The 17260-nt window shown below is 40.1% G+C and overlaps 1 protein-coding gene across 8 annotated transcripts in view; it reads left to right on the top strand.

The window, feature by feature from the left end:
- The window catches only part of APBA1 (amyloid beta precursor protein binding family A member 1), a 146612-nt gene that overhangs the window by 127086 nt on the left and 2266 nt on the right, over window positions 1–17260 (top strand). For 7 of the 8 annotated variants that reach the window (XM_075931690.2, XM_075931686.2, XM_075931696.2 and 4 more), the window contains 5 exons: window positions 1077–1256; window positions 2566–2778; window positions 8486–8605; window positions 9333–9473; window positions 9908–10660. In XM_075931690.2, the coding sequence (XP_075787805.1) occupies window positions 1077–1256; window positions 2566–2778; window positions 8486–8605; window positions 9333–9473; window positions 9908–9979 (726 nt within the window). In that variant the 3' untranslated portion in view covers window positions 9980–10660. Of the gene's footprint in view, window positions 1–1076; window positions 1257–2565; window positions 2779–8485; window positions 8606–9332; window positions 9474–9907; window positions 10661–13347; window positions 15929–17260 lie in introns of those variants that run through there. The other variant, XR_016349862.1, reaches the window with a different exon arrangement.

Raw genomic sequence — 17260 nt, 5'->3', positions numbered from 1 at the left:
GAAAGTGAGTTTTTTGAGTTTCTAATAAGCTATTTTAAGCAGTGAAGACTAAACTACTGGTAAAGGGCCAAATTTTCACAGGAGCTCAAGGCCAGGTTCCCAATTTTTCAGCATCACAATCAGGGCCAGATTTTCAAAAAAGCTTAATACTCAAAATCTAGCTATTTATTGTCATGTTTAGATGAGAGCTGAACTCCTATGCAAATCTGGCCCTGTATGCATGTGTGTGCACACACAAGCATAATTGAGACAGTGCCCTCATAAGTGCCAGTGATCATCTGTTGTCATCAGTGAACATATGCACCAGGTGAGAGCAGTTTAAGATGCTATCCAGGTGGGCAAGAGGTAGCAGGTACAAATATGAGCAAGAAGACTTTGCAAGAAAAAGGAGGAACAGATATTGTTTTAAGTGGCATCTTTTCCCAATAGATGTGTTCATGTGTTGCTAGCATGTGAGAGATGGGCACTGTTTGTTGCTAGAGGGCAGAGCAGCTCAGTTGTTGCCTGTGTTGCTCAAGAGGCAAGGATGATGGCTAATGTTAAACACAAAGAGGGTTTTCTTCAGTTCTCATTAGTGAAAGGAAGACAACACTCTGGCTGGGAATATTTAGTTGGGATGCTTTTAGCAGGGGGGTTACCTCCAGAAGTCTCTTCCAACCCTATGATTCTATGATCTGCTACTGTTGCTTTTCAGTTCTGACAGTTTGCCTTGCTGGGCTAGTTAGTTTTAAGGGACGAGGATAAGATTACATTTGGTTTCTTTGCTGGGAAGCAAGGAGGGTTGTGGGGGGGAGGGGGTTATTTATTTATTTTGTCAAGTACCTGGAGCTCGGGATAGAGGTTCTTTTTATCCATACCTAAATGAAAATAAACAGACACGCAATGGGTTTAGAAGCTGGTTGTTAGCATTATAATTTTTATTAAAAGACAAAAAATGAAATTGGTTTTAAAGTTGCTTAATTGATATGGGGGAAATATGTACAGCATGACTGTAACTCAGAAAGTGTTGGCCCACAAGCAATGTTATGTATTTAATGTTTTCCTTTTCTTTCTGGGGTTGGGGGGGGGGCCTGCAGGCACAGCTGATTGCACAATCCATAGGTCAAGCATTTAGTGTGGCCTACCAGGAATTCTTGAGGGCCAATGGAATAAATCCAGAAGACCTGAGCCAGAAAGAGTACAGTGACCTGCTCAACACCCAAGACATGTACAACGATGACCTCATCCACTTCTCCAAGTCTGAAAACTGCAAAGATGTACGTCCCAGTCTTCTTATCGTAGTAGCATTAGACTGATCTGTCCCAAAGGCAAGCTAATACTGGGAGCAATTAGAAAGCCATTCATGTGTCCCACAAATCACTTTCATCCGGTCAGGCTAGAACACTCTCCTGCCCAGTAGGAAACCCAGTGGCCATTCTGTTTGAAGAGTGAATTGTTGAACTGAGAGTTCATTAGTGTTACTGTGATTTGCCATCTGTTCTGTGCTGTTTTACCAAACGATTTTGAAATCTGCGGGACACTGCACGTCAGTAAAAGGAGCTTAAAACATGCTGTTGGTTTAACAAATTATATACACTTTATGGAGACATTAGGATTGGTGAAAACATTTTCTCTGAGTTTGTTTTAAAACAGCAATTATACACACATACAGCTTTATTGATAAAGATGAACCAGTGTAGCATTAATCCAGTCTGTTGTCAACAGCACATTTTCACTGTTGTAGTCCTACCTGCAGCACCCCATCACCGCCACCTCCTGTGAGACCCTGGGGTCTGGATGGTCAAACCAGGTGGCCAGAATGAAGGTCGAAGCTGTTGTAGGGTTGGGAAAGAGCCAAGGACTTGGTGAAACCAAATACCGTCCTTAGGCCAGAACTGGTGTCAGAGTCCATAGACAAGCCAGATCAAGCGTGTAGTCAGAGGCAGGGAGCAAGCCAATGCTCAAAGCTGGGCTGTGTCATGCCAGGAGTCTCAGGATCAAGAGTCAAGGCCAGAGCTAGAGCAGGGCCCTGGATAGGACACTGACAACGCAGGGAGCAGGAACAGGCAGAGGTCAGGATCAAGGGCAGGCTGGAACCCTAGGGAGTCTGTAACATTTTGAGACAGTAGGAGCATCCCTTGTTGAGTAGTGCTTTTCCACAGACTAAATTGCAGTAAAGATGAAATACCTGTGCCTTTGGGCTATCTCACCTGGGCCCTGCTGGGGAACAGGCTGCTGTAGTATGTCAGAAGGCTGAGTCACAGTAGGCTTTGCTGGAGGGGTGTGAGTCACTCTATCTACATAAGCAGCCCTGGTCCAGCAGCAGGTTTGCCTTACGCTCCTCTGCCTCCTGCCTTTTATGTTTTCTTTTGAGATAAAACATAATATATTGACTTATTTCAAGTAAGAAAAAAAAAATAGAAATTGTTAGCACATCTGTTTCATTGGTTTTTACCTTGGCATTAGAAAGAGAAGTTGTATGTGTCTCTGTTAGTGTCTTTGTAAATGTAGGTATGTACACAGGCTGTGTTCTATACCTGAGCATATTATCTGTTTTTGAAATTGTATTTCTGTCTCCTAATGTAGGTTTACATTGAAAAGCAAAAGGGAGAAATTCTAGGTGTTGTGATTGTAGAATCTGGCTGGGGCTCCATCCTGCCCACAGTTATCATAGCCAACATGATGCATGGAGGACCGGCAGAGAAGTCTGGAAAGCTGAACATAGGGGATCAGATCATGTCAATTAATGGTACAAGCTTGGTCGGCTTACCACTCTCAACATGCCAGAGTATTATAAAGGTACAGGGAATGTTCTTAAATGTTACATATTTAAAAACTGTATGGGAATAGTGGAAGATAATAAAGATGTAAATTAAAGACATTATTATCTAACCACACTCATAATTTTGCTTCTTTATAGCAATTTCTATCTGATGATTTCAAAGAACTTTGCAAATGCTAATTAATTAAGCCTAGCAGGCCCCTGTGAGATGAGAAATATCAATATCCCCATTTTACAGAGGGTGAAATGAAAATGCAGCGCTTTCACTTGCCTAAATTCAAATAAAATGTTTGGCAGAGCTGAGAATAAAAGATTGGTTCTACCTCTAGTTCTATGTGTTAATTACAAGACTATCCTTGCCACCTTGGCCTTACTTCGTGTTTCATCATTCACGAAGATCAAAACTATTCAGAGAAAAAGGGCTGAGTTGTGAAGCCATATCTCAGTCTTGAGCAAAACTTCCACTGAACTTCCACCTGACTTGAGTAAGAGCTGAAAAAAGGGATCTTGGAATTTGACCCTGTGCGCTAAGACTGATAAAACATTGGATAAAAAATTGGGAAATTTAGGTTTTTAAACTATAAAATGTATTTGTCTTCTGTATAAATATGGAGTTAACTTGTGGATGTTTGAATGTGTAGTTGACCTAGCTATGCTATGGGTCATTTAATTTTTTCTAATTTATATGAGTATGTAATTGGAAAAAGCAGGCATGTCAACTGGAAAAGAAGAACCTCTAGAGTAGCTGTAAGAGAATGGGAATGTAATCATCACTGTTTCATGGAAAGAAAATGATGCATCGATTGAGAGTATCACAGGCACAACTAAATTGAAACAAATAGCTACCCTACCCCAATGTACTGCATGGTTTATAGGTTACATAGGGTATGTCTACACTACAGAGGATGATTGAAGCTGACACTGTCATTCTTGTTGAGTTCAAATTAGCAGGTCTACTCTGGTCAATGCCAGTATCCCTGCTTTCATGAGGAATAAGGGAAGTTGAAGGAAGAGTGTTCCTTCCTTTCCTGCAGTGTAGACTGCGCCAAAAGCTGAGTTAAGCTACTTTGACTTCAGCTACTCCGGTGGTCACCAACCAGTAGATCTACTGGTGGATCTTGGAGCCTTTGACAGGTGATTCTGACAGGATTGACCAGGAGGCTATCAAGTGCTGGCACTTCATCTGCCCTACTCAGCACTGCCGTGCTGCTCCTGCCCTCTGCCTCGGAGCTGCTCCTCACTCCTGGGAGCCTCTTGCTTGCTGTGCAGGGAACAGGAAAAAGAGGAGCGGGTACTGATGTCAGGGTGCATAATCTTATCCTCCCAAGCTCTTGCAACTCCTCCCAGCTTGGTGTTGTCCACATTAATAATTAGGACAAATTCATTTAGGATTATGCCGGCATATTCATGACCCATTCAGGTTGAAGTTCTACCCTGAAGATGGAAGAAGGTTGGAGCAGCAGAAACTGGCTGCATCCTTACTTCTGGAAGCCCAAAATTGGGAGCATCTCACCAAGACAGAAACCTAAGTGGGCCCTGATTTAGCCTCTGCTGTCATTGAGGCTGCATACAAGATCACAGCTGAAAACTACGTCTTCTCCCACCTAAAAGGAAAGAGGGAAACAGCAAAAATAATCCTGTGTGTCCTGGGGTAAATAACTACCTTGAAGGCAAAGGTCTGTAGCTAGCACAGGGAGGTGCAATTGTTAAGGAATTCCCATTTCACCTTTAACCAGATATTTTGTTACCAGACCTCTTACTGTTCTCACTTTTGTTATGCTTATTCCCCATTCTGCACCACTTATTTCCAAAAGTGTAATTATTTGCAGGTCTAGCACATAGAATGTGCTTCAGAACACTCCTCCTCCACCAGAATCCTTCCAAACAGACAACTGTGGTGGTGTCTTTAGAATTTCCCTTGTGCTTCTCCAAGGAGAGTACGACCACTATCTCATTGCTATGGAGATCTTATTCTGACACATGCTGCTATCTCTTTTTTTGTTGCCACATTTGTTGTCATGGGGACTACTGGGCCGTTAATGTTGTCCTTCCAATGAGAAGATGACCCATAGATTGCTGAGAAGAACTGCAAAATTATTGGAAGCTGTTCATACATCACTTCTGAATTACATGCAAAAAATAGATATATATTACTTTTAATTCAGAACTAATGTCTGAACAGCTCCAGCTAGATTGCGGTAAGGCATTGCAAACTTATGGGTCATCTTGTCATTGGAAGGACAAAATTAATGACCCACATAAATATATTATTGGCCAAAATAAATACTTACAGGATGCACAAGGATCATAACATTGCAAAAGTTCTTTAATATGGTATGAACAGGGCTGCACTCCAAATTGAACATGTATGTAAATAATGAAAATATCCACAATATTAGGATTTTTTTTAAAATGCGAGATTCAAACCCTTATACTAATCAACCATAAACTAAGTGCTAACTGATGGATTAAAAAGAAACTTTCTTGTTTGGAATGGCTATTCCATGTCTTATGTTGCTTTCACCTTTTTCTGAAGCATGTGATGCTGACCATGGTCAGACAGATTCAGGACTTCATGGACCACTGCATTAATCTAGCATATTTCTATTCCTATTGGCATAGAATACCAGCAAATAAAATATTATGAACAGACATGTCTAAGAGATGCATTAGTTCTGTAAAATTTAGAAATTGCTCACAACGAGCCTATGTTCTTATTTTTTAAAAGATATCCACAAGAGCGCAAACACAAATAAATGCAAACTGAATATTTACTCTTTTCTTGTTTCTGTGTATGTAGCCATATAGGCCAATTGCCCTATACAGGCAGTCCCCGGGTTACATGGATCCGACTTACAGCGGATCCCTACTTACAAACGGGGTGAGGCAACCCCGCACTAGCTGCTTCCCCCCAGCAGACCAGGGAGACGCGAAGCTAGCGCCCCCCCCCCCCAGCAGACCAGGGAGACGTGGAGCGGCTTTTCTCAGCAGACACCTCAGCTTGAGAATAAAGGACTGAGGGAAGTGAGGTGTGGGAGAATAAAACTGAGCTCTGGAGAAATGTTTGGCTAGAGTTTCCTCTACAATATGTACCAGTTCCGACTTACATACAAATTCAACTTAAGAACAAACCTACAGTCCCTATCTTGTACGTAACCTGGGGACTGCCTGTACTTAGTTGATGATAACTGATTCTGGCTAGTGTATGCATCACAAACAGTAAATAAAACAACTACCAGATTAATGGAATGAAGTAGAGCAAAAAATACTTGAGGCCTTGTGTTTTGTTGAGAGCCAGCTGGCAGTGGAACTGCTTCTTCTCACTTCATAATCTCATTTGCTTTGGTTCCCAAAGCAGCATGTCCTCTTATAGCCAGCCTGTGTTGGCTTGATTAACAAACCATGCTGAGTACGGAGCTATTTAGAGACCAGAGAAACGAAATTCTTTGGCACTCTTTCTTTAGGATTTGGCCTCCCACCCCTGAGTGGGTGCATACAGCTGCCATAAATATAAATAAGCAGTTTGACACAGTTGTCAGGAGAATAGACCTTCTTGGAGCGATTGGTGAGAGGGTTGAATGGATCTCTACTTAACATAAGCTCCCAAGTAAGCATCCCTTTCCTTAAAATCAAATTGAATGTAGACACTTTCTCTTCTCCATTAAAGAATGAGAAATTTAAGAAACTGTTTTAAATTGCACTTGATTGTATTTGCATATTAATAGAAAAATAATTATGAACTCCATTAATCCAAAGGGAATACTTTGGTTACTTCCTGTTTTAAAAAAAATAGGTTAGAGCTTGTAGATCAATATGGGGCAATTAACAAAACATCTTAGATTTAGCAGATTGACTTCAGGCATCTTCCCCATTTGTATTGTAATGTAGGCACAGATTGACTTCCAAACTAATCTAATCTCAGAAGGGAAGCCATCTAGTTCTGTCTACTGGAGATCTGTCCTCCCTCCCACCTCAACCTTTCCTCGTACAGAGAGGTGAATGAAGATTTCCTTCTCGTTTTTGGACTTCTCTGCTTACTTGGTGATGGACTGCCATGCACTTCAGAGTTGTTCCAAAAGCTATTTGCCCTGGCAGAATGGCATAGACACTCAAGTACTGGGTCTTGCAAAGAGAAGCCTTACAACATGAGCAAAAAGAAACCATATGTGGAAGCGTGAGGATGTCAGTATAACTCCCTGTACAAATCAGGAAATCTTTTCCAACTATTAGTACTATCCTAGTCCTATTGAATTCAGTAGCAGACAAACCCTGGAATGTTTAATACTAGGGTAGCTACCAGCTTCTTAGGCCATGTCTTCACTCTGTGGAGTTTGATTTAGTGAGTCTAGATAAAACTCACTAAATTAAATTCAGAGGGTGCCCCCGATGGTGTCCGGTACTCTTGTGCTTGTGAGGAGTAAGGGAGGCCAATGGGAGCATTTGTTCCCACCGTCGTCCTGCTGTGGAGGTGCCGCCAAGCTCGGCTTAAGGTAAGACAACTCCTGATTTGCATACCTTAATCTGAGCTTCTGGGGCTAGTGTAGACCTTGCCTTAGGCATTATCATAACTTTCCTTTTTTGCTAGGGATTGTGGTTGTTGGAGGTGGTCTTTTATCATAATTTAGTGAATTACAGATTAGTTAGTTCTGAGTGTTGCCTGGATGTTTATACAGTATTCTAGTACAGAGAAATATATTCTGTTCTGGAAGAAGAAAGATACGTTCTTTCTGAGGGAAAGTCAGAGAAGATTAGGGGGGTTGATCTACAGGAAAAAGCTGTGAGAAGTTCAAAACGTACACAGGTCAGATATATGCAGTCATGTTCAGCTTTGATAATGCTTTATTGCAGGGGAGCCGACAGTCTGCATGAGCCCTTGTGCAAGGTTGGGGGAGCTGGTTCCACGTTCCCGAAAGGGGCAATGCCTTGGGAGGAAGGGTGGAGTTGGGGCAGCCAGCCCTCCCCCAACCCTCAGAGCTGCCAACAGTGCACAGTGAGGTGCACCAGGGACATTTTAAAGAGCACAGGGCTATAGCTACTGCTTCTGTAGCAGCGGCTGCGGCTGGGAGCCCCAGACCTCTTTGTATTGCTTGGTCCCAGAGCAACTGCCCCCTTTCCTCCCTCCTCCCTGTTAGCAGGTCTGCTTTGCTGGGGTAACCAAACATTTAAGGATGAATGTGATACTCCCAGTTTAGAAAGGGGAGTCTCTGAGAATTGCTTTTACTAGCATTAAATGGACAGGAGTTAAGTAAATTCTGCCTTTTGCATTGCAGAATTAAATGGCACATCCAGAAAAGCTACTTGTTTGCATCTTAAATGCATATTTTAAGATTTTTTTCTTCACAACATGATAGGTAACAGTTTTTAGCTTCATTGTACAGACCTACTTCTTGTTTTCCCTTCTGCTTTTTGTAAAATAATGTTCTATGATCCAAAATAAAGAAATTGCCAACATGATGTCTAATTTCTTGGCAGTTTAAAATGAACATGTCAAATTGTTGACAACTAGAGGTTGACATTGCATCATTCAGTTAGCAAGTTGTCATATTGCCTGTCTCTGGTACTTATTAGAATACCTATTTTGTAATGATGAATACTTAGCAAACTGCTCTTCAGTATTATTTCGATGTTAGCTTTCAAACTATTATTCTTTTTCAGTGCCACTTTTTCACCTGTCTTAGTACACCTGCACCCACACTTGTCATGGTATGTCTATATTTTTTAAAGGGTTTGAAAAACCAGGCCCGGGTTAAACTGAATATAGTGAGATGTCCTCCAGTAACCACTGTCTTGATCAGAAGACCTGACCTCAGATATCAGCTGGGTTTCAGTGTACAGAATGGGATCGTAAGTAGCTTTCACAATCCTGAAGTATCTACTATGATGATTTTATAGCTATGAAAATTTTTGGCAAATCTCTCAGCTCTCCCAAGAGCTACGTACACATTTTGATTAGAAGACACAAAAACTGACTTATCCAAAAATGTATTACCTCCTCTATATCCGATCCTTCTTTGCAAGTCAAAAGCAGGAAAAGATACTTTTATTTAAAGTATAAAGTCAACCATAGGAATAGAAAGGATATTTTAAGCTAAAGAACCAAAAGGTCCATGGGACAAGTTGTGCACAGGCTGGATCTAACTGACACGTTGCAGGTCTTGTAAGAAAGAGTCTTCTTTACAATCAGAGAAAATAAAAAACCATACATTTCTCCCTTTCACATACATAAGCTCCTATGGACCTATGCAGTCTCCTACATTTTTAAAGTGCCAGTGTCTAGAGGTTTAATATGAGTAATTTTCAGTAGCCAACTTACTTTGTTTGTTTTTATGCACTGAGGGGAAGAGTTGTTCATTATATTCCTTAAGCCTAGTACTGACTTGGTTGCAGTTGTTCTAGTACTATTCCATTTTACCCTCATTGGTGTTTCACTATGTATTAAAAAAAAAAAACCTCCTTTACACTTTGGAGACTTGAGTGTTTAATTTTAGAGTTTGTAATTTGTGAACAAACCTCCGTTGTTTTACAATGTAACATGCTTAGCATTGATAACTTTGCCCTTTCCCTTCATAAGATCTGTAGCCTTATGAGAGGAGGTATAGCAGAGCGAGGAGGAGTGCGAGTGGGCCATCGGATCATTGAAATCAACGGACAGAGCGTTGTAGCAACACCCCATGAAAAAATCGTTCACATTCTCTCAAATGCTGTTGGTGAGGTAGGTACTGGATAGATAATATTACACATTTCAACACCATTGCCTCTTGCTGACTGCTACTATCCAAATATTGGAAATGAGAATATGATTAAACCAGGTTTACTGTTAACATGTTTTTATAGATTTTTATTAGCAAGCCTGCTTGAGAGGCCCTGAGTGACCATAGTTCCTATTAATGTCAGCAATGTTTGCAAGAGCTCAACATCTCTCAGCATTGTGCTGTAATAAGACTTAGAATGGGCATGAAAAACTCACTGGTTTTATATTTCCCCTGTACTATGTCACTGGCGCTAATTCCTTCTCCTTGTCTCAGGCCATTTTCTCCTTTCCACATTCATAAGATCTAAGCATGAAAGCGCACAAAGCCTTTTATTACCTTAGTTCTGCAGCATGTACATGAGGAGCATTGACTGACTTGTTTTGTTTCCACCCAGATTCATATGAAGACCATGCCAGCGGCCATGTACAGATTGTTGACTGCACAGGAGCAGCCAGTTTACATCTAAGGCTGATACCTCACCTTCACAACATGCATGGAGGATGTTTCTCCTCATTAGTGGTTGTGTTTCTAGTCCTGCATTTCTGTGTCTTCAGAGACATCTCTCTCGCTCTCTCTTTCTCTCTCTCCAACATTTTGCTGTGTACAGGTAAAAGGTTTCCAGAAGATGTTTTTTTGCTGCATCTTTTTACAAGTTATAAGCTTTCTGTAATTCCTCACAGAACAGAAAAATAGCTGTTATTCACAAGTAGTTTAACAAAGGACTCATTGCACTTTTTTAAGTGCCACCATCAGTTGTATTTGAATGGCCATAACTGGACCACACAAAAACATGAATTATTATGAAATTAGAATGCTTAACAAACAGATTGAACCACACAGGAAAGTTCTCCTCTTGGACTCCCCATAGAGGATTTGGACACCATTGTACTGTTCTGTGTGCGATGAGCTTAACGTTACCAACGAAGGGTTCTACACACACAAGGAGAGCAAAGAACCAAGGGGACAGTTTTGCCCTAAAGGAGGAGTTAAATGCCTGTGAAGACTGAGTTAATGAATAAGTGATGTTGTGGTAAAACTCATAATTCAGACACACATCTTTTAATTTTCTTGAACATTCATTCTTTAGGCTCATATAACCTGAAAGTAAGAGTTCCATTGTCTTCACTAAACAGTACTATAGAGGGTACTTTCACCATTTGATCTCCCAGGTATATGAGTCTTTTTTTCCTCTTTGGGGGAAAAAAAATCTCACTTCATTTTTGGATGCAGGATATCTTTTATATTCTCCTTCCTGCTTCAGAGAGAGGAGAAAGTTAAGTGGCCTATAAATATCCAGCAACAATTGTATTGTGGGGACTTCTGCTGAAAATCTAAATACACAATTTCTCGTGTGTGTGTGTGTGTGTGTGTGTGTGTGTGTGTATGTGTGTTTGTTTAAAACTATGTGCTTGAAATTTGAACAAAAATAGGTCTGCATACAGTTCTAAGTAATTTTGTTACTCTGAGCCAGTATTAACATATCTTTGGTCCAAAGATTGTTTAATTTTAATGACTCTTTTTTATTATTATTATTTAGCTCATGATCTGGATAACAGGGAGGGAGGTGGAATGGGAATGAGGAAAAATTAATTTATTTGTAATATATATACATAGCTATAAAGTTAATCCATGGTTCTCCATATGTAGGACGTTAAAGGGTATTTATGTACTTGTACAATGAAAAAGAGGGTTAAAAAATGCTATGGTGGGGTGCATGATGTCAAGGATTTATATGGGCTATAAATTTTGGAAAGTGGAGGGAGAAAAAAAGAAATAGTAATAGTGGTAGTGACTCTCCTTGCTCCCATGTACAGTAGTTATGTTCCATTAGTCCTATGTACTCACATTTAAGCTCATTACAGAATCATGAATTTAGACCAGTTGGATGCCTTTAAATTGATCAAAAGCAACAGCTTTTGCTACATTTTATTACGACACACCGATTTAAAATGATGAAAATACAGCAATGCTGGGGGAGTTCTGCAGTTTTACTGTGACTCCAAATGTAACAACTGCAGAATTCCCCCAGGACTAATACAGGAGCAGGACAAAACAAAAAATCTCATCCCTCTTTTTTGGGGAGGTGGTGGGGGAAAGTGACAGCCATGAACAAATCTCATTTAATGAGGAATGGACTGTGCAGTATGAGCACTGTGGCTGTAGACTGGAGATGACTTTTTGGAATTGTTTGCATAGGTTTCCTAGATCACACGTGCGTGCATTTCCATTATTAAGTGAGCTGTGAAAACTCTGCCTTTGTCCAATCACTTAGTTCCAGCTGGTTTCAGGAGCCTAATTTCCCTTCCAAAACAGTGGATTGAGTGGAGAGAAAAAACATAAACGTTTTATTCCAACTGGCAGTGAATAGTGGAAATATTAGAGAGCAATAGTGGAATGCTGAGTAAGCTGTTGTAGTAAATGAATATGTTTGGTGTAAGAGTACTGTACAGTTCCTTGAGGTACAACAGTTCTTGTTGCTCTATAATCAAATCCCAGTCTCTGGAATAGCAAACTTTACAATGGTATAGAGGTGTTAATCCACATTAGTATTTGCTCTACCATCAGACAGATGCAAATCGATTGTGAATGACTAGTTAGTAGCGTTTTTAATGCCAGGCATATGGTTTATAAAGGTCATAGGAACAATTTTTTCATAACTTCCCATATGTATAGTTAATATATGTAAATATGATATATACCATGTATAATTTAGAAGATTATATACAGTGCAGCCTTTCCATAAGTTGCCTGAGTGAAAAGCTACTCTTGATAACATGGTTACCACACTGTTGGTTCCCAGCTTTGTTAACTCCCATATTAATTTTCTGCTTTTGTGGCTCCAGCCAACTCCCATTGAGGAATCTTTCCATCAACTTCAGTGGAAGATGGATTGAGCCCTCAATATACGAATATAGGGCTAAAACAGTGATAGAGTCTTGAAACTAAGGGTCCAATCCTGAAAACACCTGTGCTTAACTTTAGGCATCTGAGTAACCCATTGATTTAATTGGGACTGCACATCTAAGTAAAAACTAAGCATGTGAGTGCAGGATTTGGGGCCTGAGAATGTGAATTAGTCTATTACAATAAACATATTGTGATTTCTAAACAAGGACAGAGAGATAGATAGAGTAAGCACTCCTAATGTAAACAGTCCCAGAAGTTTAGTCTGGAAAGAGAAAAAGTGTGTTTCAGAAATACAATGAACTCAAAAGGGAGAGTTGACTCCTTTGTAGTCTGTTGTTTTTTATGGATGTTTAAAAGATGTTAGAGCAGCTGTTTATGTTAGTATTTTAGATGAGTGAAATTCTCCATGGGTTGAAAGGAATAACCTACCATTTTACATTCCTTCTCTTCCGTGAAGGTCCTGCAAAGCCGTCCCTTCACTGTTTTTAGTACAATATTACTAACTTTTCAGTGTTTACATGAAGGATGAAATGTCCTTTAATTTTTTTTGTAGGTTCCACACTTACTTGTTTCAATCTCTTTATAATTTAAAGCTTGGCTTGTATTTCTTGAGTGCAGTTTTTGTTTTAATTTTTCTAAATGAAATCTGTTTATGAAGATGGCAGTGTGGGTGAGATTTCTTGTATATATTTAGCACAGTATTTAGAATATGAAGTTTTACTATTGTTCTGTAAAGAGGGTGAATAGAAATTATTGTAAAGCGTTGGGAAAAGTATAGTAATGTATTTGTAACAATATTGTTCTTTGTAAACACTAAACTCAATCTCTATATATAAATATAAATATATATATAAATATATGTGAGCCTGGAATGTTGATACTTGCACATCTATTGAATGTAATTTCCTCTGACGTTTTTTGTCACAGGTCTCTGACCCTCGTCTGTAACGCAGCTCCAGTGGTTTGATTGATTTTTTTTTTATTTTTATTTTTTTTTGGCCAGCTGTTTTGTTGTGATGTATTTACTGTGCTACATTCCTTTATTTAATGGAGCACTAATGTCGGTAAGATTTGCAACAATAAAAAAACAAAAACAAACTGGGCATGGCTGAAACTTTGCTGATGTGATCATCAATATTGAATGAACATTTCTGGGAGGGAGTCCTTTACCCTACCCGGAGCAGTGTAGTTAAGATAACCTAAGTCCCTGTGTAGACAGCACTGGAAGGTGGAATACCCGTGCTGACAGGAGAATTCAGTCAATACAGGTAGTGTCTACACTGAAGGGATACAATGTCACTGTAGTGTTTTAAATGTGTTATCATAGAACTTTTTTATGTGCCCAAATTCTAATGACAACTTGAATATATAGAATACACTAGAGAAGCTGTAGAAGAAAAATTGAACTTGCAACTTCAGACATTGATCACTGATGTTAATATAAAAGTCTAACCTTGCCTTTACCTGTATTGGATATAGGCCACAACACCTCACCCACCACCTCATATGGGCCACAGAAGATTTCTTCCACTATCCACTACTCAGTGAACTGTAGATCCCACTCTTTGTCTTTTCACCCTCTCTGCTATAGCCAGAAACCTCACCCAAGCTAGCAGTTAGTTTTTACCGTGTACATCCAACACCGATGACAGACATTCCAGTTCTTTGCAACAATCTAGATCAGTTTCTCAACCTTTTTTTATAAAGTACCCTCTTTAAAAAAAAAAAAAAAAAAAAAAGTATCCCCGGTACCTACAGTTTTCAGACACACACAATTTTTCTCCCCCGTTGCACAACATTTGTTTAAACAACTTAATTGTAGCCGGGTGGGTGATTATTATTTTTACACCCAAAAATTTCAAGTGCTGTAAAACTTAAAACAAAATTCAGTTTTCTTCAAATTTCAGTTGTGTTAATGTACCCTCCAGACTTCTCTCAAGTACCCCTAAGGCAGGGGTGTCCAAACTTTTTTCGAAGAGGGCCAGATTTGATTAAGTGAACATGCGTGAGGACCAACCATTTTGCCTGACATTCTTTGAACCATTAAAATTAAATGCAAATTAACTATTTTATGCAAAGTTTATTGCAAACAGCATACTTTTCATTTCGTCACATGGATGACAAATCTAAACAAGTGTTAAATCACTCTGCCTTTCATATCTGAAGGCCAGATAAAAAAAAAAATCCAAGAAGCTGAAATATATGTCAGGAACATTGTAAAGTACATTATATATTATTGGTAATAAAGGTTGTCTGTCAACTTTTAAGTTCAAAAAATATGAACAGGAACATAACACCAAGTATACATGTTGTGTCCAAATATATTTATAACTTATTTAGACAAACTGACATTAACTGAGATTTTACAATGTATTCATCTCAATACATATGGATTCGTTGGGGGCCATAAAAGATAGATATTGCCAAATTACCTGTGGGGCCGTATTAAACTGGAACACGGGCCGCAGTTGGCCCGCGGGCCGGACTTTGGACATGGCTGCCCTAAGGGGACTCGTATCACTGGTTGAGAAACACTGATCTAGATGAGCCTAAGGGACCAGTGTAGATACCCGATATAGGACTTAAGTGAGTGCACTGGGAGGAGGGGGAAAGAAATATTTTTATTTTGTGTGACAGTTGGAGCAAGAGTAATCTCCCACAAGTAAATGAAGGATGGATATAACAAAAGATCATAGCTAGGATTAAACTTCATGGCATATTTCCAGACTACTGCCGAATTACAACTCTGTAATGAGAATCCCTTTTTTTAAAATGTGGATGAAACCTTAAATCCGTCATAATAGAGGCTTTTTGGGTTTGTGACTTTACATATTTTGCCCCTGGAAGCAAAGGCACATTTCCTTTGTAAAACTGAAAGCTCATAGTGTTCTTTAATCTTCCCAAACCTCATTAACTTTCTATCTGGGGAGATTTGCATGTGAGTTGCAAAGGGCCAGTTTACACAAATAGGAATACATTTTGCTTTTATACTTTAAACAATTAGAAGTGCAGGATGCTAAGTTTTATTTGTGGGTAGGAATCCTCTGCAGATATTACTTGTTCCTTTTGAGATACTGCAAGGGCTGTAGAATGCAGGCAGACTTCATAGATTTCAGCAGAGGCGTTGGAGTAGAGGGGGGTGGAGGCCTTTATTATGTTATCTATATGCAGCTGAGAAGTGTAAGGGATGCAAGGAATTTTTATTGTCTGGAGAGTGGTCTGCTGATAAGATTGTTCTGCAGCAAATAGGATTATGCATAAAGAGATTATCCATGAAGCTGTCTGCTGACTCTTCTGGAGAAAGACAGTGCTTCCTATAGAACCACAGTATCCAACAGCCAGTGTTCCCGGTAATAATATTTAATTTCATTCTGTTCTTCAGTACCTCATTTCACACAGTAACCCGCTTCACTGAGATGTTTGTTATTCTGAAGCCTTCAATAGCCAAGAGCCATCTACTGGGGATAATTCCTAGAGCAACTGCATTCATGCCTCTGAAACTCATCAGGTGAGTTGTCGGCATAGTTTGGAACTTCTGTAGCTTTCTCTAATCTACTTCTCATTAATTTTTCTGGTGGAAAAAACTTGGATCTTTTACCTTTCACACCCTTTGCAGACATCTTTATGGTGTTACTGTTATAAGCACATGCCACTCAAATTCCATTTCCACGATCAACAATTCCATATAAAACCCTTTTAGTACACATATTCAAAGGCAAGAATTATAAGATTGGTTTGAGGTTGAGAGTAATTTAAGGCAAAACACATTCCAGAGCTGCCCTTGGGCAAGATGGGGTAAAGGAGGGCGGCTCTTCTACCCCAGAAGGGGCAGGGCCTCTGTGGTAAGGCCGTGGTGGTACTCTGGCAGCAATTTAAAGAGCGCAGGGCTCCGTGGCAGCTGCAGTACCTGGGAGCGCAGGCCCTTTAAATCACCAGGTCCTAAGGCAACTGTTCACTTTGCCCCCCTCCAGCCCATCGGCAGGCCTGCCCCAACACAAGCATTACCAATCCAGACATTCAGAGTCAAAGTTAAAAGAAACCTAAACATGTAGAGAAGTGGCACAGTTGGGAACCCCAGGACCCTTGACTCCATTGTACTGACACCACTGCAGTAACTGCATGATGACTCTGGAACTATGAACACTGAAACAGACTGAACTGTATTTAAAGAAACTTAAGAATTTTTCTTTTTCCACATAAAGTCTCTTCTTTCTGAGAAACTCACAAAGAACTGTCCTATTTCAACCTGGCCACAAGCTCTTATTTGATCTCAGTTGAACTGTGACTATACACTGCCCTCAGGGAAGATGGTACAGGTTAGACCTTCCTGACCAGTCCCAAATGAGGGATTTTGCCTGTATCAGAATTTTTGCCTAGGCTTACCAGGTAGTCGAGTCACTATGGCCGTGTCTACACTACACCCCTCTGTCGGCAGAGTGATGTAAATAAAGCACATCGAAAGTGCAAATGAAGCGGGGATTTAAATATCCCATGCTTCATTTGCATAATCACGTTCTGGTGCTGTTTCAAACAAGCACCATTTCGAAACTGAAACGGCGGTTTAGATGCGGTTCTGTAAGTGTGGGATATTTAAATGTGCTTTATTTACATCCCTCTGCTGACAGAGGGGTTAAGTGTAGACCTAGCCTACTTGACTAGTTGCTTCCCCACATACACACACTTGTTGCCTCTATCAGAGGCAGCAAAGGGAGGGAGCAGAGCTTGTGCTGGGGGAACCAGCTTAAAAGCCAGTTCACCCCAAAACCATCTCCATGGGGAGGCAGAGGCCCAGCAGGAGACCATCTGTTTGCTGTACTTGTAAATTCTTAGAAAATTCACT

The sequence above is a fragment of the Pelodiscus sinensis genome, chromosome 6, assembly GCF_052426305.1.
Source record: "Pelodiscus sinensis isolate ZL-2025 chromosome 6, ASM5242630v1, whole genome shotgun sequence".
In the NCBI taxonomy this organism is placed as follows: Eukaryota; Metazoa; Chordata; order Testudines; family Trionychidae; genus Pelodiscus; species Pelodiscus sinensis.
Note: the sequence above shows the minus strand (reverse complement) of the source record. Positions and strands in the feature narration are given on the sequence as shown.